Here is a 25856-nt window from a genome sequence, read left to right as displayed (position 1 = left end):
GGTTAGGCTAGGCAAAAAAAGATATTTCCCATAAATACGGGGCTTCAAAACTTGCTAAAATTTTTCGGGGACTGCAGGCAAGTCTACCACTGTTGTACAATGTAATGAAACCCTCCAGCTACGCTCGGCGTCGACTTTCTTCCGCGACGTCGTCGAGGCTAGCATAGTTTCCAAAGCACTCCAGCGCCGTCGAAGCTACCACCGCAAGCATGCGGCTTCGTTCGGAGTCTCTAACCGCACAAGAGCACTCGCGAAGGAGATGCAAGACTTTGCAGAAACTACACTGGCCTCAACGACGGCGCACAATAGAGACTCGATGCCGAGCGGGGACGTCATGCAAGCACCCGCTTAGGGAGCGCACCTGGGACAGGTCGACGAAGTGCTCCGCCTCGGCGGCGATCTTGGCTCTGAAGCTGGTGCCGTCGTCGGGACTGAGGGCGTAGCAGAACACCTCGACGGCCGACCGGTCGTGGAACCCCGGCACGCTCTGCATCAGGTGCGACGTGGGGTGGTTCCCGAAATCCGAGCTCACGTAGCCCACCCGCAGCCGGCAGCCCGGCGGCCTCCGCCGAGGGTGCTGGTAGGGCTGCCTGTGCACAAAGAGCCCAGATTTAGGAGAGGAACTTAAACTGTGGGGTGCGTTTGTAATGTAATGGCGGACACCTCCCCCCGCGACAATCGATTGCAAGTGCACATGCACCGCGTTGTTGGGTGGAGAGGAGGAAAGCGGGCGGAAAGGCGGAGACGCTTGCGGACAATAGTCGCTTTCGTCACCTCCTCGCAACTCATATCGCAAATGCGGCCCATAAACTGTGACCCATGTCGGGCAGTTGGAAACTCTCCAAAATATACTTTCCGGCGTCGCGGCACAGCGGTGGCTCCGCCATTGGCAGTGTGGTACGCCTCGCGCGAATTGGGTGTGGGCAAACGTGGGCTTGTTTGGAAACGGCGCGTTGAGTCTTAAGGCTCTCTACCTGTGCAGCACCTGCACCTTCTCCAGGCACAGGTTGGCGTGGCGGGCCGCAATGGCCTTGCGGAACTCGTGCGACAGCGGGTAGAGCATCGAGTGGTGTGGGTGCACCGAGGGCAGCCGGTTCTTCTCGAGCTGCTCGGCCACGATGGCCACCAGGCGCTTCATGCGCCCCTCGTAGTCCGTCCAGTCGCACACGATCTGCAGGCAGTGGGCCAGGTTGCAGTAGGCGTCCGGGAACTCCGGCTTGAGCTTGAGGGCTGTGCGGTAGGACGCAATGGCTTCGGGGATGTTCCCAGAGTCCTTGTGGATGGAGGCCAGGTTGGAGTGGGCGTCTGCAAAGGCCGGGTTGATCTGGATGGCCCGGGAGTAGCACTGGAGCGCCCCCTGGACGTCCCCCATCTCCTTCAGGGTGTTGCCCATGTTGGAGTAGGCGTCGGCGAAGGTGGGGGAGATGCGGATGGCCTCCCGGTAGTGGAGCAGGGCCTCGGCCAGCTTGCCCTGCTGCTGCAGCACGCTCGCCAGGTTCGAGTGGGCCGCCGCAAACTCCGGGAACACCTGCGCAACGGTGGACGCCGAGTAAGGCTACGTGCTACCACTTCGGTGCACGCAACTATGGCACCTGGGTCGCGTCTCCGACCGGTGTGTTTGGTGTCCTGTTCCACTCATGCATCCAAAGCAGTTTCGAAGCGGCAACAAATGACGTCAGAAAAGTCGGAGTGTGTCGCTGTCAGACGTCGCAATCCCATAGGTTGGTCGTAGAAGTTCCGGCGAAAAGCACGAGCAAATGCAAGCTTCGCCGTCGTTGCAGCGTCCCAATATCGGCTGCCGAAGCTGCCATGGACTGTCGAGCCGGAAAGCGACACGTTGCAGAACGTCGCGTGTGCCACATCCGCCGCCACTGCTGCAACACTGCCAGGATTGCGGCCAACGACAGCGTGACACTTATAAGACGTCATTGGGCGGAAATGGAGGGAGAACTTCTTGAAAGCGGTAAATACACCAGTTGCAGACGCATTCTAGGCACCATACTCGCACTTCACTGGTCGCAGCGCTTGATATTCAAGTAAGAATGGCATCTTCCGCTACTTGCAGAGCGAAGGAACATGGGACTCGTTTCCCCTACACGCTCCATATTACCGCCGCCCATCAAAGAGAGAATTGTACTGCTCAGCTTTAAGCGCTCTCTGCTTCAGATTTTTATTTTTTGAGCGTAGCTAACACCGCCATCGTCCAGGAATCTCCAGTCTTGAGAGCTGCACTTGCTGCCTTCCTAAATACCTGTATAGAGTTGCCTACCATTATTTGGTCGCGCGTGCTCGCAAGGCATTAAAGTGCCATTGAATATTAAAGGCTTGGAGGCAGAGTTTCCACCATATTCTTAACCTGTCACTGACTATAGTGTAAACTACCACTTAAACAAACTTCAAAGGATTTTTCTCGTTTGGTTTTGTTGGCACCGGTATCTATATATATTGAGTGACAACGAAAAAGGCTTGAGGTACACCTAAGCCTTACGAGTTGTGAATGCAAAAGCATGAACGTCATTCTTCCGCTCCGTTATTTTGTCTGCGGCGTATTTGCACTGATGGCATAGCGCGCCCTCTCCTCGCCGCTCTGACCTTAGACGCTTTGTGTAACCGGCGCGCTGACGGACACACAGTGCCATGGTGTGGCGGTCGTTGAAACTGACGCGCAACGGCCAATGGGAGCCTCGTTCCTTGAAACTACGACGTGCACCAGCCAATGGGACCGAAAATGAAAGTAAAATTAATAAAATAATACAAAATACAGTCGAACCTCGATATAACGAACTTCAATGTAACGAAATCCTCGATTTAACGAAGTATTTTATTTTTCATAATTTCTTGCCCATAGACCCCATGTATTTTTAGTCTCTATATAACGAAGTCTATTTTGCTGCTATTTCAATATAACGAAGCGCCATTGCCATAGAAGGCAATAAATAAATCAACTCTAAAAAACAACTTCGCAAAAAAATTGTGGTTAAAAAAAAAAATTATGCGCAAACGCGAGCGCTTGATAGGTTACTTCACGGGGACAGGCCTTCCAACGTTCCTATAGGTTGCCCGAGGATGCGGCGCCGGTAGCGCCGGCGAGGCATGCGGCAAAGCGGATTCCGCGGGGCTGGCCAGAAAATGCCGAGCAAAAAGTTAACACGGCATAACAGCATCACCACTGACATTTACTGATCATCATAGTCCACTGTACCGCGGGTAGCGCGGGAGCCGACTTCAGCGGGGGAGCGACGTGATGGCGCGACCGCGCGACCACACGGGCAGTGCCATCTAGGAGAAGACCGATTATCGTCTTGCCATCTAGGAGAAGACCGATTATCGTCTTGCGCAAGCACACTGTGGGCGCAAGGGGCGCAAGAGGGCAAGTAAACTTGAGTAAACTGTGCGGTCAAAAGTGCTGTGTAGGTTGGAAACATTGGCACCGCCTAAACTAAACAGCTTTATTTTTCAACCGGGCGGTTCACTCACGTGCTTGCTGCCATAAGAAAACGTAAAGTTCTTTCTTTGGATGAGAAAGCAAACGTTTTGGACGCCTTCCTGAAGAAACTGCCGAGATCACGAGCACTCGGGAAGTGCTCGACGCAATGGACCTACTGAGGAGGTACACGGCGTCGCATGGGCAGCAAGATGCCGTGCAAGCGCTCTGGGCGCTCGAACGCCGTATGACGCCGCTGCTACTGTCGGACAAGGCGCAAGCAAAACTCGCAAAGCGTTTGTCCTGTGTGCTCCTTCGTCTTTTTGTCCCATCTCTTTTGCGCTATTTTTAATATGAATGTCCAAAACTCGCGGACTACTTTGCCCCAAAATAAATGTCATTTTCGGTGAGTTTTCATACCCGTAAAATGTTTCGGAATTTTTGTTCGCATGCTAAAGCCAAATTTCGATTTAGCGAAATTTCAATGTAACGAAGTAAATTGCGAATTTTACCGACTTCGTTACATCGAGGTTTAACTGTATAAATAAGCAAATAATAAAAAAATAGGTGAAAATAAAAAAAAATTATGGGAGGACACTGAAGATTGCATACGTGTGGGAAGGCAAAAGCATTATTGTCCCGCAGGAGAAATGTTTTCGAGTGATGTTTCTACATTTATTAAAGTATAAGACGACGTATAGAACAACGTCCTAGAGATGGACGTCAAGTTCGGCGTCTAGAATGACCTCTAAGACGACGCCGAGGACGACCTCTCGGACAACATCTAGGAAGACTTCTAGGACGACCTTAAGGATGATGTCTACGACAATATCGTGAACAATGCCTAGAGGACGGCGTTGAGGATGACGCCTAGAGGATGACGCTGAGAACGACACTTAGAGTACAACGTCTAGGACGACCTCAAGGACTACGCCTAGAGCACGACCTCAAGGACGACGCCAAGGATGCCATCGTACTTGAACATAAGACTGGGCAACGCGTGCTTGATGACGGATTTTATGGCCCTCTTTCTGGCACTACGACGCCGCTTTTTCGCGCAATGGGACGAGTAAGGCTTTTGCCTTAAGAAAAAGAATGAAGAATCTAACACAAACCATAAACGCAGTATGGCTCAGGATGTGGGACACATCCTGAGCACGCTGTATTTGTCAGCATGATCGTGTCTGTATAATTGTTTGATGTAGCAGGTTTCAACGCTCCGATTCGTTCATCTTCATCCCCTTACAAAAATCCCCACGAGCGCTTCGAGAGTAGATGTCGAATCGAGCAAGCTCGTCTACCGGCCACCCACCTCAAGGGCCTTGAGGTAGAGGCGGGTGGCCTCCTCGACAAAGCCCTGCTCCCGCTTGATGTTGGCCAGGTTGTTGAGAGAGTCTGCATGGGTCGGGCACAGCCGCAGGGCCGTCTGGTAACAGTCCTCTGCCTCGGTCACCAGGCTCTTCTCCTTCAGGGCATTGGCCAGGTTGCAGTAGGCGTCCGGGAAGTTGGGCTGCAGCTCTATCGCCCGCCTGCACACACGCGCAAGAATACACGGCCTCCGTCAGGGACGAACGGCGTCTGCCCACACTTCCAGAAATTTCTCGCGACGAGTTCCGCGGAGCAATGAGGTAGAGACCATTGACAGCTGCGGTCGCAAGAGCGTACGAGCAAACAGAGTGCTCGGAAAGCACGGCGGTGAGTGGCAGACCGGAGGGCGAGGCAAGCGGGATTGGAAGCTGGGCTCGCCACGCCCTATGTGCCTCCTTGCCGGACGAAAGGCGTAGAATATGCTGGGAGAAAGGATGCAAGTGGCCCAAGGTGAACCCAGCAAAAGGAAGGAATGTCGCCAGTGAAGCACAGCAGTGACAGTAGAGACCCTTTGTTCTTCCACATTAAAACCGAAATGAGCCACCCTTAGACCTGGATTCCTATGAATGATTTGATAATTAAAAACCTGAAATGTCCGTTTCCTTTTGGATGACTTCATCCAGCCAAAGCTTCCTGAACAGAGCAGAGAACTTCTAGAGAAGTCCCCAATGAGGTGTGGCACTGGCCGCAGAAACCTTCCGTTTGTCTGCACTAAAACTCGAATGAAAAACTCTGACCTTTACTTAGAGGGACCGTGAAATGACTTTTTTTTACTTTTGCCAAATAACTTTTACATTAAATGTTTACTGAATGCCAAACAGGCATACGTTTTCGTTTATCAACTTCTACACAACGAATTAATGAAATCTAAAGTTTTCTTCCTCTCCAACTCACCACAAAACAAGCCGCAGCATAATTTTGATGGTTGTGACATACTCCGACATCGGAAACAGAAGTTCTCTCGGCAGTAAGGGAATGGGAGCGTTAGCGGTGAGCTGGCGGTGTGCCGGTAGCTTTTACCACGGGGTTTTAGTGCACTGATGGCACCGATGGCACCGACATATTTTCTGAATTGGTGCCTCTCATCACCGCGATAGCCACGACACATCGCAGCTGAATGAAATTCAATTAGATATGTTGCGCTACAGCGACAGCATGGGACTGGTGCCATAGGCCGGTACGCCTGTTGGAAAGTGCGGCGAGTCGTCCGACAAAGACTCCAATTCCTCATCGGAATCGGACAAGGAGTGGCGACTCCGACATACGAAATGTTCCAAGCGTACACGGACGACTGTAGACCCGGGGTCCCTCAAACCGATGAGCCTGCACCAAGTGTTTAGACGTGGTTCCTCGGGTGGCAAGCGAAGAAACCGCAACTGTTTCTTTTTAAGCTTGGGACTGCACAAACTGTAATTCGGGCACTTGCAACGAGCGCATTAGCTACGACTGCGCCCACTGTAACCAGAACGACTGCAACAACCGCTCTGCGCCACGCATACACACTCCTGCAACCACTGCAACAAGCGCAGCAGGTCGTCAGCATGATGGCCGCTTCTTTGCCGCCTTCAGCTATTTCCACAGTGCCTTTTAAAAGGGGGCGACGCGCTGCCACTCTTTGGCGAAGCAGAAAATGGACAGTTTTCTATGGGCTCAAGCTTTATTAATTTTTATTTTGTCACGATAGGCTCGCAGGGCAAAGTGGATGAAAAAGAAAAAAAGACGCAGTATGCCGTCTTGGACGATCACGGCTTTAACACACAATTTTAGCAATAGTACAAATCTTGCCACATGCCTTTTCTATGATTGCAAAAGATGATGTAATCTTAGCAGCGATATAGCAACATACAAATATGATTTCGTGATCACATAGACATTGCGATCGTTCAAGGAATGTTAACACTAATCACTTTTCTTGGGTGATGAAAACGCGTCAAAATTTGCATCCTTCATACATGCCTTTAAGTACAGTACATACCAGTACAATACCTTGAACTTAAAGGCCGCTGTACAAACGGGACGTTCTGCAGGGAAGAACCTTCTCTCCCGAAGCTGGAGACGGGGAGGGAAAGGGCCAGCGTTGGGTGGAAAGGGCGTCTAGAGAATGGGGATTAGCCCCGGGGCGAGCCGTCCTCTCGAGAGGGAGTGGGGACGGAACAAAGCTGCCGCTGGGGTTCCGGCTACCAGGTGGAAGATAAGCTTGTCAAACGGCGACCTCGGATGCGAGGACGGGCACGTCAGAGAATTTGAAAATAGCTGCTTGATTAGCTGGACGACCCAGTGCGGACTACTGGCTCTAGAAGGTGACTCGGATGAAAAAAACTCGTTTTGCTCCAAAACTCTAAAAGCATTCTGGAACGTGAACTCTTGCCACAAATAAAAACAACACATACATGAAAAACTACGAAGGCACCTAAGCTTTCTCCTATGATGTGAAAATGCGCGAGCATTACAGGCAGAGTTATGTTGGCGCAACTTGCAATAAAGAAAGAAAAAAAAAAAAGTTATGTCGGCGCAACTAGGCGCGACGAATAGCGCGCTAGTTTCACGATCAAGAGGGCCTAGCTTCGAAACCGGGCAGGGGATGATTTTTTCTCGTGTTCTTTTTTTATTTCGTTTATTTTTTTTTGTTCGGTGACGTGACAATAAAAATCACATGAACAGAATTTTTTTTTTTTTTTTTGCCACGTCGCCAGAGATTTTTTTTATTATTCTTACTTCTCCTTTTCTTCTGTCTTTTTTTTTTTTTTCCTTTTTCTCGGTTTACGCTCCCTTTTGCAAAACTCTTTGCACCTATTTCGCGTAACATTAGCGTTAGCCAAATCATTTTATTTATGGCAGGGAATTCTGCCGTACGTATCTTATGTGACTATTACCAACCCTGGCTTGCAATACGCATAGAGAATTTCGTCCGGCAACCAGCTTGGGAATGACGAGGCCAAATTTGTGTTATAATTGTTTTGAGGTATAAGCATAATTTCGGCCTCGTTATCCGTCGGTGTCTATGATTGGCTCTTCAAGTATCTTTTGGGAAGGCAGACGACTAGCATTTTTAGTGTGCACGTGTGTCGACCAGAGTGAACATTGCTGAAGCGCCTCCAGTGTGATTTTGGCCGTAAATAACTGGAGGCCCCGGGCAAACCCACCCAATGTAGAAAAGTATCTACCTTTCTCGTTTCATAGAGAGCTATGAAAGGGACGAATCCCAGCCGAGTCAAACTAGAGGCTTGCAAACGCAATCGTGTTGACAATAGCTCCAAGGAGTTTGTATGACTCTCTCTGGCAGTGTGCAGAGGGTAAAGGTACGGAGGTAATATATGCTTTCGCCTAGTCACCTCGCAAACGGTTGGGTATTGGCTGCAGAGATCCATTTCGCTTTGTTTTATTACCGGGATTATGGCTTGATTTCTGTGTTCCTAATTTCACAGACAGAACGAAATCGCTTTTCTCGTGTGGCGTCACGGCGGTGAGACAGAAATGAATCAGTGTACCGGAATTCGACGCTTGTGCTCGTTCTATAGCGCTTCTAAAAACCGTGTGATCACGGCTGTCCAATTAACGTCAACAATGCATAAACTGGTTACTTGTACTCGTATTGCATCGTGAGGGAACGACTATGACTGGGTAAACAGGAATAGGGAGAATGGGTGCGTGTGATTTGTTGAAGTTCGAATCAACAAATCAAGCTTCAACGAATGCGATAGTATTGCATTCACTGAACCAGCTATATGAGTTTTCAGACGGTATATACCTTCCAAGTATGCGATTCGTGTTCTGCCAGTGGTGCCTCAGCTAAATTAAAAAAGCAAAATCCACGTTGAAAAAAAAAAATGTTTACGGTGACTCGAGCCGCTCCCGCGCCGAATCATGTTTCACGTAAGCGTAATCTTGGGGTCGATGCACGACGAGTTGTCTTCAATCATGAAAATAGTTTGATTACGATTATTGGCAGCGCTAAGAATTTGAAAGCCAAGCAGTGAAGACAACGGTGTTCTTAGAAATATTATGTACATTTTATTTTACACTGTTTGACTACGCTGCCGTCGTTATGTTCTTGAATTATTGGCTAGCTTGTGGCGGACAGGGAAGTCTTGCAGGACCATATGATAGGACCTACACTAAACCTGCCGCACTTCAAAAAATGTTAGTCCAAGGCATACAAGCTTGTTCAATGCGGACGGAGCGTTGCGCATCCGGCAAAGCGCATACAATCGCTGCCCGCGGCGGTTTTTTTTTTTTTTTTTTTTTTGAGCATTAAATAGTTTTTAGTCAAGCAGCAGGCCCCCTTTTCGGCGGGTTAAGCCGGATTAACGGAGGCGTCTCCTAATCCATTCTCCATGTTGTCCCCTCGGGGGAGGGCGGTGAAGGAAGGAAAGGAGGGCAGGAGAGGAGGAAACGCAGAAAAAGTGGAAAGCGCGAACTGTACGGCGGCCTTTAAGCACACACATGAAATGTGCAAAATAAGAAATCCGGGAGATGTTCAAGGACACAAATGCTAAGGAAGCATCACTGTAGTTGGAGTAAACAAACACAATGGCACAAGCAATACTGTTGTCTCGAGAGTGCCGCCACAACATTGCTGCATGGGTAGATGGATCTTCCCTTCTAGGATGTGCTAAGTTATCATTGCGACACACGACGAGAATTCAGTCAAGGATAGCGCTCTACGCGGAACGATGAGCTTCCACCACGCCGACCGCATCGTTGATCAACACTGACGCCATGTTTTTCAGCAGATAGCAGGAACGGCGACCGGCATGCAACACGCACGGTTGAGCTCTCCTCAGCAGACGACGCGCGTGGGTTGACGGCGCAGGCGCAGTCTGATCTTTCATTTGCTTCGTTTACCACATGATAGATGGCGCATGGCTCCGAGCATTATAAAATTTGGCTATTTCTATCACATGGCTAATTATGCTACAAAATGGGGATAAGAATATTCTTTAATAAAAATTAAAAAAAAAAAAACATTCGCCGGCTATTTATCGTTTATGATTGTGGTGCTGGTGAGGTAGGCTCTTGTCCAATAGGCGATGTGGATTCGGCTGACATGCTTTGGCACCGTGGATGCATCGCAATGAGAAGGCAGAGAGCTTTCGAAGGAAAGAAGACATGAAAGAGTCCGTTTTTCTTTTAAAAGTTCTATGACGAAATTTATTTTGGCTATTTCTGTTTTGGTTTTTTTTTTTCACACATTTTACGACGTGCAGTGGATGAAATTCGATTTCAAAATTGTTTCATGGTCCCTTTAAGGGGGGACATTGGCCTAAGTTTCCAAATTTTTTGAAAAAATTAATTTTTCAATTTTGAGGTTTTTGGTTTTAGGAACTAATCCTACACCCTTACACTAAATTTCATAACCCTGTGCCAAATAGGTATGTTGATATAAAATATTTTCAACACATTGTGAGGCACTAACAAAGTAAAGATGTTCAATGTTTGAAGGCATTTTTCTCAGTTCCGCTTTTTGCTCCAAATTTCATACCAAGGAATCTTCTGTTTGAAGGTAAAATTATTCTGATACCACAATCGAGATGTTTCTGAAGTGAAATTTACTGAGGAATCGGGCTATCTGCCTTATTTTGTTTTAAGCTAAAGACCTCATTGAGAAAAAACTATGTTTACAAACATTGACATAGGACAGATATGCATCGCATATTTTGAGGTAATCACTCATCCAAAAATATTTACATATGAGTTATAAAAACTAGATAGCCCGATGTCCCACAGCCCCCACTTTATATTCAAGCAGTCAAAATGATGCTTAATAGCTCCATTTCCATATAGATTTCTTGACGAAGAGTGACACATCTTTTTATGCATGTGTGTAAAGTTGTCCTAGAGAACTGAAAGTCTGCACAATCCACCTATATCTGAAGTTAAATCTCCCCTGCAAATTTCATTCTGATCACTTTAGTAGTTCAGAAGTTCAACCTTTAGCCAGTGTGGTCCCTTTAATTAAGTACATCAACATTAATTTAAACGGATCTTCTCGATCACTGTCTCAAATTCAGGTCTGCAGCACGTTCTGGAGTCCCAAGAGTGCAACCTCAAATCAAAGTCAAATTGGGGGGTTTCACGTGCCAAACCGACGAAGGGCATCTGGCACGCTCCAGCCGAAGACTGGGGATTCATTTCGACCACTGGGGATTGTTTCATGTTCAACCGGAATCTCGGTCACGCGACGCCTTCTCCGCAACGAGCCTCCAACAAACTGCAAGCACCTCGGACCCGTCAGCCGGCGTCTTGCCTCGGCGCCACCGAGAGACTCCCAGTGCTCGGAAGGGGCTTACCGGTAGGTGTCCACTGCCAGGTCGATGAGGCCCTGCTCGTAGTAGACACAGGCCAGGTTGCCGTGCACCACCGCGTTGTTCGGGCTCAGGTTGAGGGCGCGCAGGTAGGCCGCCACCGCCCGGTCGAAGATGCGTGCCTCTTTCAGCACGTTGCCCAGATTGATGTAGGCGTCCAGAAAGTTGGGGTCCAGCGCCACTGCCTAAGTCAGAGAGGCGCCTTTATAAGCGGCTCCGAAGAGACGATGGCTCTATGGAACGAGTCTTCTACCAATGCGTTTAGCCAATACCGCCTACAAGGCCCGAACCTTTCCCCTCGCCCAAAACATTGTCGCTAGTAGATCCCCACAGCACCGCCTACCTCGCATCGTTGATAGGGCATCTCGCGATGTTAGCCCACTCTCATCAAGCTTCAGTGTGTTTACCGCTTAAGGCAAGATCCACTAACGACATCACACACAGGCCGCCCTCTAGGTAGTACCGATTTTGCGCCCGACACTGCTCTCGCATCGGAAGTGGTCCCGAAGTGGCAACAAATTATGTCGTGGGAGCCAGATTGTTGTGTCGTCACGACCCTGGCAGGCGGCCGTATAAGCCTGTCGCCGTCGTCGCAAAGTCCCAACTCGTGACTGCCACAACTTCCACAGACTTTCGAGTTGGGGAGCGACGTACGGTAGAACGGGCGTAAGCCCTGTCCGGCCACGCTGCAGTGCCACCACCAGGATCGCGGCAAGGTTAACACCGTTGCAACGGTTTTGGGCAGAAATAATGGGACCACTTTTGGGACGCGGTAAACGCACCGGTGGAAGCCGCGTTTTAAGGCGCCGTGCGCGGCATCTGCCGACGCTACTTGCCTTCTCAAAGTGGTGGATGGCCAGCCAGATCTCGCCCTGGGCGTTGAACACGCAGCCCAGGTTACTCCAGGCTACCGCAAAGGTGGGGCACGTCTCGATGGCCTTTAGGTAGCACGCCTGTGCGCCCGCACGCCCCGTGGGGAGGACAAACGTCAGGCCGGCGGCCACCAAAATCACCGCCGCTCGCCGCCGCGCCGCGCAGGGACGCACCTCGCAGCCGACTATGCGCGCGCGCAGGCCTCGCAAAAGAAACGGCGTCGCGCGGGGGAGGGGACGCGCTCGTGCTGCCGCTCCGTGCCGGGCGAAGTCGCCAGCGCGCCTCCCAGGACCGCCCCCGGAAGTGCCCCAAGCGGGCGGGTGGCCGTGCCCCGCCTCCCGGGGGCGGTCCCACGTGGCCGCGGGGGGGAAGAGCCACAGAGAAGAGAGAGAAAAAGGGGTCTAGCCCAGCGTCAGGGGCGGACTGACCAGGTTACCGCAGCCTGAGGAGCGCCGCCAGCCGAGATCCCCCGTCGCAGTAGACGCCGCTGAGCCTTTCTTACCCTGGCCGCCTTACCAAACACTACACCCAAACCGAGGCTTCGGGAGAGAAGAAAGAAGAAGGAGCATTAGTCGGTGGGGCGCCACGGCACTCTCTGGGACACCTGCAAACTCTCTCTCCCCTGAGAGACTGTGGCCTGCACCCGCGCCGGGGTACTGCGTCCCGGGCGGGTGCGGGTCACGATCCCAGACACATCCTTCACCAGTAGCCACTCCTCTCGCGGGGAAGGGCTCCGATAAAATGTGCGGGCCAAACTCGAACTACCAAAAACAAATGCACGCATGCCGCCGCTTTGCACTGCCGCCGCTTTTCGCCGCCATCGCTCTGCGCCGCCATCGCCTTCCGCCTATGCCGCCATCGCTTTACGCTGCATCGCCTTACGCCGCACGCACTGCCATCGCTTATGCCACCGCCACCGCAAACTACTGCAGTTGCACGCCTTGGCTGCGCATTGCCGCCGCCGCCGCCGCCACCATCGCAGAGCTCTGCTCGGGCCGCCAGCAATCCCCGCAGAGACCCTCCTCATGTCGCCGCAAGAATCCCAGAGGTTCGAGCAGAGTCTCCGGCCACGCGGTGCAGGCAGCAGAGCCCGGGGTTTGCGCCGCCGCCGCCGCCGCTGCGCCCCGGCCACGTCGTCGTCGTGGTTCTGGAAGACGTCGTCGATCTCGCACTTTGCTCGCTGGCAGGAGTGTCGGGGAGGCCCAAAAAGTGGCCAACCAAGGTGGGGGGAGGGGCGCTGGGGTTCAAAGGCGGTACTGAAAACTAAGGAGCAGTCTGTTACCCAGCCACGATACGATGCGCCGCTGCCGCCGCCTTGGCGCTTCGAGCCTGGCCCGCTCTGTCCCTTGGCCCCGGCAAGAGGAGTGGCCCCGCTATGGTCGCTGACAGAATGAGAACGGCAGGTGGGAGTTCTGTCGCCTCCAGCGCGAGCTTCCCACCTCGGATAATGCCTGGGTGTCAGTAAAACAACGTACATGCGCAGGAAAAGAGGCAACAAGCGGGTGCTGGAGGCTGGGCGGCGGAAAAAGACACCCCGCAGTTCTCACTCCGTCAGCGACTATACCCCGCTTTACCGTCGAGGAACCAAAATGCAAGTGGGGGGAGGAGGGCGAGGGAAGAAGAACTCCAGATCGCGCAGGCCCGAGGAGACGTCGACGGGGGTGGCGTACCTTGGCTTCGTCTAGCCTACCTAAGGCTTTCAGCAGGTTCCCCAGATCACTGCGTACGCAGTACAGATCCTGAAACGAGACAGAAAGAGGGCAGGTTTGTGGGCGCAGACGTCCGGTCTCGCACAAAGCACGTTTTGCGGAGAGAAGCGCGATCAGTCTTCTTTTTCGTCGAAGGAACGCAACTTATTCATGGGTGCCCGAGTCGTTTCTACGCTCCTTTCGCCCGCTTCTTTTATCTGGTCCTCGTCTCGTCTCTCCTAATCTAACTGCTTTACTCGTAGATTTTAATTAGATGGAAAATGCCATGTGGCAGGTCAATCAAAGGTGGGGCTGAGTGCAATACCGACACACCATGTACGGGGTGAGGCAGTACGAGCAGGCCCTGCGGCGCCCTGACCGGGACGCAAGAAAAGCCATGCAGGGAGCCTCGAGTACTTCAAGTCGTTAAAAAGAGTTTTGCATAACCCACCACATTTCCAAGTGTCAGAGTGTAGCAGTCGTTTTCGTACCTCAGCATGCCAGGAGCACTCCATGCGGCATTTTACTTCTTTTGTCTAGAACTAAGCTAGTCCTCATGCTGCGACCAACCCTACCATTTATCATATAGTAAAAGAAAATAAACACCACCTAATCTTTAAAAGTGAGGGGTCCCGTGTCAAGACAACCAATCCCTCGTGTTTAGGGAGTCGTTTGTGGGTACCTTTTTAGAGAGCAGCTCCCAGGCGCCCGTTTCCGTGTACAGTGGGGTCGGCGTCAAAATAACCGCGCGCGTTGCATTATGATACCTCATGGACCTACACACCCACTCAATTCCCCGCTAAATATAGCGACAAAACTGAATTGGTGTTGATGTCCCATAATGCAACACTGTGCATTGAGTTTCCCCGCTAAATTTAGCGGCAAGATGACCTCAGCACCAACTCAGTTTCCCCGCTAACTTTAGCGGTAAATTGAATTGGTGGTGGGGTCATGTGGAGTCAGTTTCCCGCTAAACGTTGCAAGGAGACCGACTTTGTGTATAAGCCACGTGACATGAAGTATCTTCTCTATCCACCAACCTATCCTTCCTTCGGCAAGACTAGATCATTGTAACAAAATAGCCCGGTCGCAATGTTTTTTCCCAGCACATCGAAACGCTCTTCTCCCTGACACAATTGTAGACTGGAATGACCTTGCTGAAGACATTGCTACTATCAAGGACCCCATCAGATTTCGTAAAGCCATTTTCAACATTGGGATTTAATGCCCAAGGCCCTCTCTAATGCCTAATGGCCCTCAGGATAATGTAAATAAATAAATTATTAAGTAAACGGTTTTCCTTTTGAGAGAAGACGGCTCTGCAGGTCGGCCTTTAAGAGAATGAGCGGAACGAGGTTGCGGGGGCCTTGGGCTGTGCGGAAACCCCTTCCACTCACGGGGTTGTACTGTAGGGCGGACACGTAGGCCTGCACGGCCTGCTCCATGTCCCCCGCTGCCACCAGGGCGGCGGCCAGGTTGATGTAGCCATCGATGAAGTCCGGCTTGAGCCGCACGGCGTGCCTGTAGTTCTCCAGGGCGTCCGAAAGCTGGCCCCGCTCCTTGTACACGTTGCCCAGGTTCGAGTAGGCCTCCGCCAGCAGTGGGTTCTGCTTGATGGCCAGTGTGGAGAAGTTGGCAGACCTAAACGGAGTTAAGAACCAAATTTTGTGTTTAGACAGCGTAAGCTCGGTCTGCCTTTGAGGTATGGCGGCGCTGGTTTACGCCATAAACGAGGAATTTAGCCGGTGCAGTATGACTCGGAAGCGATACATGACCGCATGCCGGTACGACGCTCCTCCAAATCGAAATGGGTGGGGGTGGTGATTGAACCTGGGGCACCTTTCACTCCACATACTCCGAGCTTAAATGTGCCAAAATGCCAAATGCTCAACCACCCAACCCCCCGAGAAGAGTTAAGGGGTGGCATGCGCCTTCACCGGCTTATCTAAAAAAAATAAGCCGTCGTTGCGTAATATCAGGATTCAACTGATGCGAGATTACCGTATTAACCTTATCTATATCAATTCCTAAAACAAGAGTTACTGTGCGTGAACCCAATTCGATGCGCATGGTCCATGCATCGAAAGTGGTCCCGAAGTGGCCTGTCGTGCCGTTGGATGTCATACAAGTTTTGGCAGAAAGTAACAGCAGATGCAAGTGTCGCTGTCATCGCGGTATCCCGACTTTTGTGTCGAGCTGGAGAGCAATCGGCAGCAGAACATACATCTGACGCGTCCACCACTGCCACTTGGACACTGCCAAGATTGCAGCCAGCGACGGCGTGACACTCGTACAACGTCGTGGGGCGAAAATCGAGCGAGCACTTCTGAGGTCGCGGTAAACACAATGTTTGCAGAGGCGCTCCAGGCAGCGTGGCCAAGATGGGCTCACTTGTCGAGGCGCCTGCACTGGAAGTGGATGGAGCTGAGCAGCAGCAGCACCCCCGTGTTGGAAGGGTCCTGTCGCCAGAGCTGCATGCAGTGCCGCTCCGCATTCTCGTAGTCGCCCGCCTGGTATTCCCGGTGGGCCAGTTCGGCGAGGCCTGCAAGCGGCGTGCCGTTCAGACACCGGTTGACCCCACGTCGTCGACACGGTCCCATACCAAGCCCGTCTTCGAGTTTGCTCGTCTTTTCGGCAGTATGGTTATGGCCCGAAGCAAATGCACGCAGTTCCGACGGGCAATACCACTAGGTACCGAGCACGCATGGAATACGAATGTGTAGAGAAAGCGTTCTGTTAGGTATGTTGGAACAATGAAGCGCAATAAAAAAATACCTGGACCCTAATGGCGCAACTGATAGAAGAACTTACTAGCTGAAAGGGAAATTGATAAGTGCCCACTAAGCACGATGATTGTGTTCCATATTTTTTTTGCACACCATGAACCATACGTGCACGACAATTGCAGCTTATCGCGATACATCCGATAATTCTCGTTATGGATAATTACATGATTAGTATAGCACTACTTGTTGAGAGCAAACCACTGAATGGCTCAGGGAAAGCTCGGACAAGCGTTGTTCGGAGTGCCTCTTGGAGTGTGGAGGTCACCCTTTCTATGTTAGTTTATTGTGAACCTCTAGTTTTAGTAGTTAAGTTGCAAGGTGTTGCTCTCTCTGTCCCTGGCACCGGGCCAATTGTGCACAAGCGAAAACATCTGCTGCATTCCAATGATGAGAGTATACTGTATACTGCAAACGGCTTACTTTTCGTGGGCTCTATATATTTAGCAAATTGCGAAGGGTGGGTTTCGGGACTTTTTTGCGGGCAACAAACTCCACTATTCGGAGTGATATGCTATGTCTTTGTTACCACTTGGCGATATATTCGAGGGATCAGCAGTGATGGAAGCGGAATTTGACCTCTTGTAGCAGGTTCGGTAGCAGGCAAGATATAATAGGTTTGGAGCAGCCACTGACGCTTTTGGAGCAGATTCCAGCATCTGTTGTTAGCACATCACTAGAAATTGAAAAAGTGATTGTGTCGCTAAAGGGAGTTCATCCTTGATAACGATTGACAGTTTCTTTTTGATACTGGACCATATTACTTACTACCTTAAGTAATAGTAGATAGGGTGCAAAACGAACCTGGGGCACATTTTTTTCAAAACAAATTCTCTGGTGAGAGAAGGTTCCAGTTAGAATGGATACTCACAAAATGGTTGAAAAATTAATCATAGAGCAACTTTTCAATTGGTGTAAAGCCTTTTCCCTCCCACTTTCATACCTGGTAGTTTAATTAGCGTGTAAATATAATCTGTAAAATTTCTGCAAACACCAGCATATCCACTGAAGTATGTCTATCAATAAAAATGTGCCTCACCCACCCACCCCCTTCAAGTTTTCTGAACCTACCAAACTCAACAGCCTCGCCCACCCACCCCCTTCACGAACCTACCAAACTCAAGACTAATATTATGAACTGAAAAAAAAACAACCACCCACAAGTATTACGAAAACCTACACTTGTGCTTTAAAAGTGACACTGCTCTTTAGCGGCATTGGAACCAAAGTAAAATCAAAGTTCGCTGCTCTTCCGATTGACAGCTCTAACCCAGGCGGTCACCCTTGTCAGCCGCTGCTCCTAGGACTCCGGTGCAAAGCGGTGAAGCTAGATGCGTGAGCGCTGGTGAGAGGCGGCATGGAGGCATGTGGCGGACATGACAATCAAGTGATCTCATCGGGAGTACAAGACCTATCACAGTGGCCACCATCCCATATCTTGCAATGTTTTCTCGCGACTTTTAGCTCCCAGCATCGCCGACATTGCCTGGAAATTTAGACAAAGTCGGCAATCAACTGGTCAGCACGGCTGATGAGCAATCTCTAGACATCGCTTCACCTTAATTTAAAGTGCAGCCGACGCCACCAGCCAATGGGACCAACCAAAGAGTGTCAAAGTGCGACATCATGTCATTCGTCCGTCTTCATGTATGCGTTCTTTCATCAACTAAACAAATTAAGTACAGCGAATGTGTCGTGACTTCTGCTTTTAGTATGTGTGTTTGTGGTTAAATATGTTCGATCCTTTGACTGTGCTATGACCCAAGATGAAAGGAACTACATGGTGAGTAGAGACGCCGTAAAATAGTATTTGTACCATTTTCCTTTCCTCCTACTTCTCTCGATATAAAAGCCAACCAATAATAAAATATATGTAGTGTTTGTTTTTCTTAAGCCTACCTCGGTACAGGCGTGGTGCAATTCTAAGCAAAAATTGCATTTTAGCGCAAGCTGTAGCGGACTTTCATTAGTGGCACAATTTGGTGCAAATGGCGCAGCACTTCGATCGCTGGATAAATGTTTTGCAATGTTTTTGCAGTCACAAAATTCACGAAAATTAGATCTTTGCAAAAATGATGTTGTTTACGATATCTTGCAATACTGTCCTTGTGCAGTGCACTCCGAGCTCTTAAAATCTCCCTGACTTACTTTGAAATGCCGCTGCCGTGGACGCCATCTCGCCGCTCTCGGAGTCCCCGTGCCACTTCAGCCCTGCCGTGGGAACACAAAGAGACGGCCATATAAGCGACGGGTGTTCCTCGCAACGTGGCAACCATTGTTGAAGCCTCCAGTGCACTCCAATGCAGACTGCACAATGGCTGCCGTTTTCAATTCAGATACCAGCAGGGAAGATGTTGGCCATCAGGTGCGACTATTTCGAGAAAGTTATGCGGAAGTCAAACAATCTATAAAATAATGCTATCCAATAAAATGTTCAAAAAAGCTGCGATGTATACCGTGCAAATGCAATACCGAACAGTTTTTTTCGTTTTTTTTTATTAGAAGGGGTTTTGACGAATGACAAATTTTGTCGCCCCAGATGAGATGAGCACAATCCGTCACGCTACCGGTTACTGACAGGACATGAACAGCAGGGTGTCCTTTTCGAATGCCAGGCCTCCAGCAAGCGTAAGTTGCCTTTCGTCAGGCTCTGGTGGCATCTGCATGCATGAGGCCTATATGATGCTGAAGTGTTATAAAAGCTAGAAAACTTCTGCTGAAGACGAAACAAAAGAAGGTGCTCCACCATGTCATTCTCATCTTGACAGCGACTAGTCATGATAAGAAAATTTCAATTCCAAGAGGAAAAACAAGAACCACGGATCACTCTGTCAAGCTAAACATGTCCCAAGGTTACTCAGTTCCTCACTTCTGCATGTTGTTGAGAAACAGCAGGGGAAGAAATCATGCATAACCATGCTGAAACATGTAGTGCAACCGCATAAGCCTGTTTCTCATGTGCGGTTCAATAATTTTTCGTACCAACTGTTTCCACCACATGAACATACGTTCGACGGGAGCATTCTCTTCAGGTGGAACGTTTGTAATTGATTGGCACGACTGCACGGTCAGTTGACACAAAGAAATATCAGACCCGTCATTCACACAAACACCTCTCTTTGGCACTGTATGACGTGGCATCAACATTCCAACCCACCGCAGAATACCGTGGATCCACCCATACCACATTAAGCGCCCATTCCCAAATTTGTAAAATCTGAGAAAATATGCACAGTGCATTGATATGTAGAATTGATAACCGGACAAGCGCCCATCCCCCATTTTTTCATGATTATCTCAAAATTTTGAGTGGGCGCTTGACCGGTATTTTACGGTAGACAACAACAATTTTTTTAAAGAGTGTATTCAAATGGTATGTTTCATCACCAATAGTCGGCATTCATATATGGTCATCAGCACCATCCATGTGTAAAGTAACTTACCGGCTGCCAAAAATGTCAGTTTTAACGGGGCAAGTTGAAACTCATCAAAGCTCGCTCTCAACATGCCCTCAACAGCATTATATGAATTGAAGTTTTAAAGGGATCCTACAACAAAATTTCGGCAATTATTTTTTGGTCTATACAAGTCCAAAGGATCAGTATCCCATCGGACATACCAATAGCTTGTTAAAAAAAGCGAAAGCCGTTTACCACTCCCTGTAACGCCGAATTGGAGCGCAGCTCTTGAGGAGGAGGGAAGGGTACTGAGGGCCACGGTTTCTCGGGGGTCACTTGACATAGGGAAAAGGGTCACACATGACCCCCCCCCCCCCCCCCCCCCCAGGGCACGTGACCTTGTTGGGGTCACGTGACCTAAGGGGAGGGGGTCCACGTGGAGGGGGAGTCACGTGCCCCCCCCCCCCCCCCCCCCCGAGGTCACGTGACCAATATTTCCCCGCTAGATTTAGCGGGAAATTTTTCCGCTAGATCTAGCGGGGAAGTTTTTAGCTAGATATAGCGGGGAAATTTTTCCGCTACATTTAGCAGGGAAATTTTTCCGCTAGGTTTAGCGGGGAAGTTTTTCCGCTAGATTTAGCGGGGAAGTTTTTCCGCTAGATTTAGCGGGGAAATTTTTTCCACTAAATTTAGCGGGGAAATATTTCCGCTAGATTTAGCGGGGAAATTTTTCCGCTAGATTTAGCGGGGAAATTTTTTCCGCTAGATTTAGCGGGGAAATATTTCCGCTAGATCTAGCGGGGGCTAGATTTAGCGGGGAAATTTTTCCGCTAGATTTAGCGGGGAAATTTAACCATAATGCACCGCGCGGTTACGCCGACGCCGCTCAAGCCTGGAACAGGCGCCTAAGAGCTGCGCTCTAAAAAAGACACGAAAAGGAAATTTAAAACTAATTAAACGATTAGCACGGGGCACCTGGTGGATGTCGCTAAAGCCTCACTTGTAATGTGCATCTAGGAACCTTGACAGGTAAAGACGATGACTGTTTCGCCTAGAACTATACATGCCTTGAACCTGACGTTATCCAGACAGCTCTCCGGCCAGCACAAGAGAAAAGGAGAAGTCCCCACTCAAAGGGACTCTCTTCTGTGTGTCCCAGAGGTCGCTATTCCCCCTTTACGAGATTATAGAAGATTAACCAGTCACTCAAAATTCATACAAAAGTAGCTTTACGGTTAGTTGTGGTGGCCTGATCGCTGGCATGCTTCAACTCCTTCAGTGGCTGGAACAGCTAGGGCATCCTGACGACGTCAGCCTTGCTGCAGGTTTGCTCATCCTGAGACAATCTATGCCACGACTGCGCCGGATGCGACATGCTCTCCGCTGGCTGCTCTCCGGGTGCTTACCAGATTGGGCAGTTAATAACAAAAAAATACAGCCATCAAGCTCAAAATACAAACGTACGATTGTCATTTACGGATATTGTGGATCATATCCAGCCCATTTCTGAACACGACGGGTATATTCCAAATTTCGTTGAAGTATCCCTTTCATGGTGCAAACTGAATCCCACCAAAGCTCGCTCTCAGCATGCCCTCAACAGCCATGTGTACAATAGTTTGAGAATTACCGTGTGGCTGGTGCCTAGCAATACCTTAGAATGGAACGATTACAAGGAATGCCAAGATATTTTCATCCGTTTTCCGTTGAGATTTAGCTCCTGCGTTAGCCAAGAAGCACTAATGGAAAGTGCCTAGGTTTATAGTACCCAAAGGATTGTTCACACGTCTGTGTTTGACTGTGCTTGAATGTATTGGGCTCTCCTGCAAAAGTTAGGACGAAGGAAGGCACTGGTGCCACCTATCAGGAGCCCAGGAACCCTCAATAAACCAATACATTTTTTTTTTCTTTTTTCGGATTATTCATTAATTGTGTTGAAACCATTCTGACAAAGTTAGAAGTGACCAGTTCTCATAGGTCAGGAGTCTCAAACTCGTGGCCCGCGATGCTTTGGGAAGCGGCCCGCAAGCATTACGCGGCTGCAAGCCCCTGTTCCCATGCCTCGAGCACCACATGCACATCGTCAATTTATTTCCGCTCAAACGGGAACTCTGCTCATTTAACGTGTTCACGCATTTTGCACTATTCTGCTTATCTTTATGACGGAGAATTGCGTTGTCTAAATATTTCCTTCTCATTATTTTCTCATGTAAATCAAACGGAATGGCAATACCACTACTAGGCTACAAGTGCAAGCTCTTTGCCCAAGGAGGCACCTTGGCTGCACAAACTCTTGCTCAGCAAGAGCAACTTCCAAAAATAAAGCTATGAGCTCGGGTTTCTAGCTTTCAGGCAATACCTTTAAAATGAATGTTTTTATACCGGTGCAATAAAAACCGTCAGAAAAGTAGAAACTGCCATATGAGAGAATGTTTTATGTGCCTGTTGAGCCTAGTGAATAGTGTGACAGGGCAAGGACGGTTTGCTTGCTCTCGTTCTATTGTAAACTGCGAGTACTGTGGTGCGGCGACGTTTTAAATCTTCATAAAAGAACAGGTGTAGGCCCAAAGTAGTCGTATATGCCAATGAGAGCTAAATATGGCAAAACGGTGAGCTTATGAAAAGCAGACAGCACAATAATACTTGCCTAGGAAATATCTGGGGTGCCACTGGGACAGTCTGCTGCTTTCCAACGCAAAACACCACTGGTGTTTTTTGTTTGTATTTTTGTCCCAAAATAGCAACATATTGCCTGCCTGCCTGGCCTAGCCTGGTCTACCCCCCCTTTCCCCCCTCCGTTGGCCCTGGTCCGTTCGGGGGTAGGCCATCTGGCCCCCACACTCGAATGAGTTTGAGACCCCTGTCATAGGTAGTACGTAGATCCGAATGCAAGTGTTCTTTCGCAGCAAGCGGTTACAAAAGAACGCTCGGACGCAAACGTCTGAACGTTCGTCTGCGTCCGAGCCAGACGTCCGGATTTCTAAGGGCTTTGATATCCGAACGGAACGCAGCTACAACTTGAAACCGAGTTGATCCAGTCCATCGTCGTCAACATGCACAATGCCAAGCATTAGTATGTCGTCATTAGTCTCGAACCCAAAGCAGAGGCGTGCGCATCAAATGAGCCTAAAAAGAGGGGGTCGACGCTAGGCCAACGGCACAGGCAGCTACAGTCCGATCTGGTGCCTGCAGTTAACCGATCAAGAGATGAAAAGGATCCAGACCGGCCGGAGCTCAGCTGCGATCTTATACAATGATGCTGGTGTGATCAGAGCCTAGCGTCGCAGACCCAAGCTCTGGCCCCATTAACCCTAACCCACGAGATGTTCCGGCCTGCGCGATCACTGTAAATCGAAGTGTTTGAGTTTCTCGGTACTACCTCGCGTTTGATTCAAGAACGACTGGAAGGCCAGACACTTACCTATTACTGTTGTGTGCAGGTGGGAAGAGAAATTTTACCGAAGACTAGCTGAAAACAAGAAAATAAAAATGCGTAGTCGACGCGACGCCAACTCCGCTGCTGCTGCTGCAGTCACTGTGGCAATGTATTGCTATAGTTCAGCATCCATAAATAAATTGTATTTGGACGGTAGGCAGCGCCATCTATTCAATGCCAGTTTCACCTTCAAATTTTTGTGGAGAAAGAGGCAAAAGAGGTGTTGATGATGATGAAGTTACTGAGGTAGTTGTGTTGGCGGTTGGCTTCCTTCACGTAGAAGGGAAACAGATAATGCTTTACTGTGTTGGGGTGAGGTGAGCTATCCAGTCGAATCGCTGTCGGACCGCTGTCTGTGGAGATCCTCGTGCCTCGGTGCGGTCTGTTGGCATTCCCAGAAGATGTATTTCGCGGACGCGGGGACTTTGCAGCGTTTGCAGTTCTCGTCCGGGTTCTCTGGTGGCCCGTCCGGTGTTGTTTTTCTCCTTTTCGTGGTCGCTCTCTTTTGCGGGAGGCGAAGAGTGCTCTTTTGGTAGGAACCATGTCTGTCCCGGTTTGCAGTCTTCTAATGCAGAACTTCCTCCTGGAAGAGGGTGTGTGTCCGTTAAAATCATAACGTAAAACACCGCCAAAAAAAAAAAAGAAGAAAAAAACACAGACGGAGCAGGGGAAACACGCAAACAGGACGGACGCTGACTCGCAACTGAAGTCAGAACGGACGAATCCAAACAAGCACAATCAGTTCGACGTATGTGTCAAACCCCTTGCCCCATCAACCTTGCCTAGCCATCACATCACCACGTGGCCACCTCTCACTCTCGCCCGCACTGGTCTTCCAGAGTGACAATGTGAAAAGCCTCGAGCACTTTTCTCGTCATTCTATCTTTATTTTTTCCTAAAATTGTAGCGTCACCAAAGCACACTTGCACATGTAGCAGTGTGACGGGGAGTGCCCTCCGATTGTGGCAGACTGAAAGATGTTTAAACGATAGGCTCAGAGAACATATAACTACTCTCTTGCTGCCACGGTCGGAGTAAAGTCCCTTGGTAGTTCTTTTTACAGGTAACGGCAACCAATACACATGACAAAGCACATTCCGCTGGAACAAAATGGCGTCATTCAGTTCAGTCCATCCCGCAGTCGGCGCTTCAAAGAATGTCGCTACTTGTAGGGAATCCCTTATCTGGAAACTTAGGTAGGAGGGCACTTCCCGTTACACTGACAACTATATGCAAGTGTAAACCGTCTTTTGGTGACGTTACAATTAAAAAATAACGAGAGAAGAGCTCGAGGCCTCTCACATTGTCAGACCAGTGCGTAAGAAAAATAAATTTAATTTTTGCGCGCGAGAGTGAGAGGCGGATACGTGGTGATGTGACGGCTATACGGCGAGCAAGCGTTCCGAAATCCGTCTTTGGCGCATCGAAATGCAAAAAGGAGCACGCCAATCGAAGGGCAACATAGAGAAGGCTCAGGGAACGTGCGATGACGAGGCAGCCGTCATTGCTTGAGGTCGGGGGTAAACAGATGCACGAGGTGCATAGGAGCAGACCAACTTGCACGTGGTATAAGGGTGATAGGGCAAGGAGTTTGCCACCTGTCTGACCGATCAACCAACGATCAACACCTCCTAGATAAGAAATCCTAAGTGCTTTCCTGCGTCACTAAAGCAGGCCACCGTAGGCAGTAGCGTCATTAGGGGGTGCTCGCAGCAAGCCACCGCCCCGGGTACCGCTGTCCCTCGTGACGCCACTGACCGAGGGCCACAGATTGGACCCGAGTGCTGTGTCAGCGTTCGGCTGGAGCTCGTGTCCAAGCAGGGAGACACCTAGACGAACGCTGAGGCTGAGGTCGCGTCCAATCTCTAGCCTACGGTGGTTTTCTTTAGTGACGCAGGAAAGCACTTAGCCTTTCTTATCTAGGAAGTGTTGGACTGATTGTGCCTGTTTAGCTTGGACATGATTGCAAGATATCATCTTCAGTTAGTCAAAATAAAGACGGCAGTGACCTAAAAATAATTTGTTATTTACACGCGAAGTTATAGAAAGTGTAGATTATTGCTTCTATGCTCCTTTACTAAGTGAACCAATCATTCCATACTTTTACTAAACAAATGCTCCACCTTATTATGCCTATGTACCTATTTACACCGAACTTTGTTTAAAAAGTCGATTTGGCGCTCAATTTAAGAGTCTGGCCGCCTTCAGATTCTCCCTGTATATTTCATGTGCTTCATTTTTATTCAATAAATGTTTATCTAACGAATAAACATTTGAGACCTGCTAATCTGGAACAAGTGAGGGATTTCTCAAATGTTATATTAATAAATGTTGCGGGGACAAAGAAGCGGGTCCGGTGAAAGTGACAAGTATTTTCGTTTTATTAAATAATTGAAAACTTTGTTTAGATAGAAGTTAACCCAATAAGGAGTTCTAGGATTCGTATATCTCCTGATAAAAGTCACCTCTCATCTCCGTTCTTATTTTTCGTCGGGAGTCATCTACAGCTTGCATGTATTCCTACTCCCCTTGCCCCTCTTTGAACATGACAGGCAATTAAAAAAAAAGCACTATATAAAAG

The 25856-nt window shown here is 49.4% G+C and overlaps 1 protein-coding gene across 1 annotated transcript in view; it reads right to left on the bottom strand.

Moving 5' to 3' along the window:
- LOC115329636 (UDP-N-acetylglucosamine--peptide N-acetylglucosaminyltransferase 110 kDa subunit) overlaps window positions 1-23380 on the bottom strand; it is a 30581-nt gene extending 7201 nt beyond the window's left edge. The window contains exons 1-10 of the mRNA XM_029991348.3: window positions 23261-23380; window positions 18590-18652; window positions 16050-16200; window positions 15056-15299; window positions 13641-13709; window positions 11934-12050; window positions 11083-11282; window positions 4737-4953; window positions 975-1528; window positions 362-590 (exon numbers count right to left, since the gene is read on the bottom strand). Coding sequence (XP_029847208.1) covers window positions 362-590; window positions 975-1528; window positions 4737-4953; window positions 11083-11282; window positions 11934-12050; window positions 13641-13709; window positions 15056-15299; window positions 16050-16200; window positions 18590-18617 — 1809 coding nt within the window. The 5' untranslated portion in view covers window positions 18618-18652; window positions 23261-23380. The remainder of the gene's footprint in view (window positions 1-361; window positions 591-974; window positions 1529-4736; window positions 4954-11082; window positions 11283-11933; window positions 12051-13640; window positions 13710-15055; window positions 15300-16049; window positions 16201-18589; window positions 18653-23260) is intronic.
- Window positions 23381-25856: the final 2476 nt, after the last annotated feature.

The sequence above is a fragment of the Ixodes scapularis genome, unplaced genomic scaffold (assembly GCF_016920785.2).
Source record: "Ixodes scapularis isolate PalLabHiFi unplaced genomic scaffold, ASM1692078v2 PGA_scaffold13__105_contigs__length_92229423, whole genome shotgun sequence".
In the NCBI taxonomy this organism is placed as follows: Eukaryota; Metazoa; Arthropoda; class Arachnida; order Ixodida; family Ixodidae; genus Ixodes; species Ixodes scapularis.
This window is presented reverse-complemented; position numbering and strand designations above follow the sequence as displayed.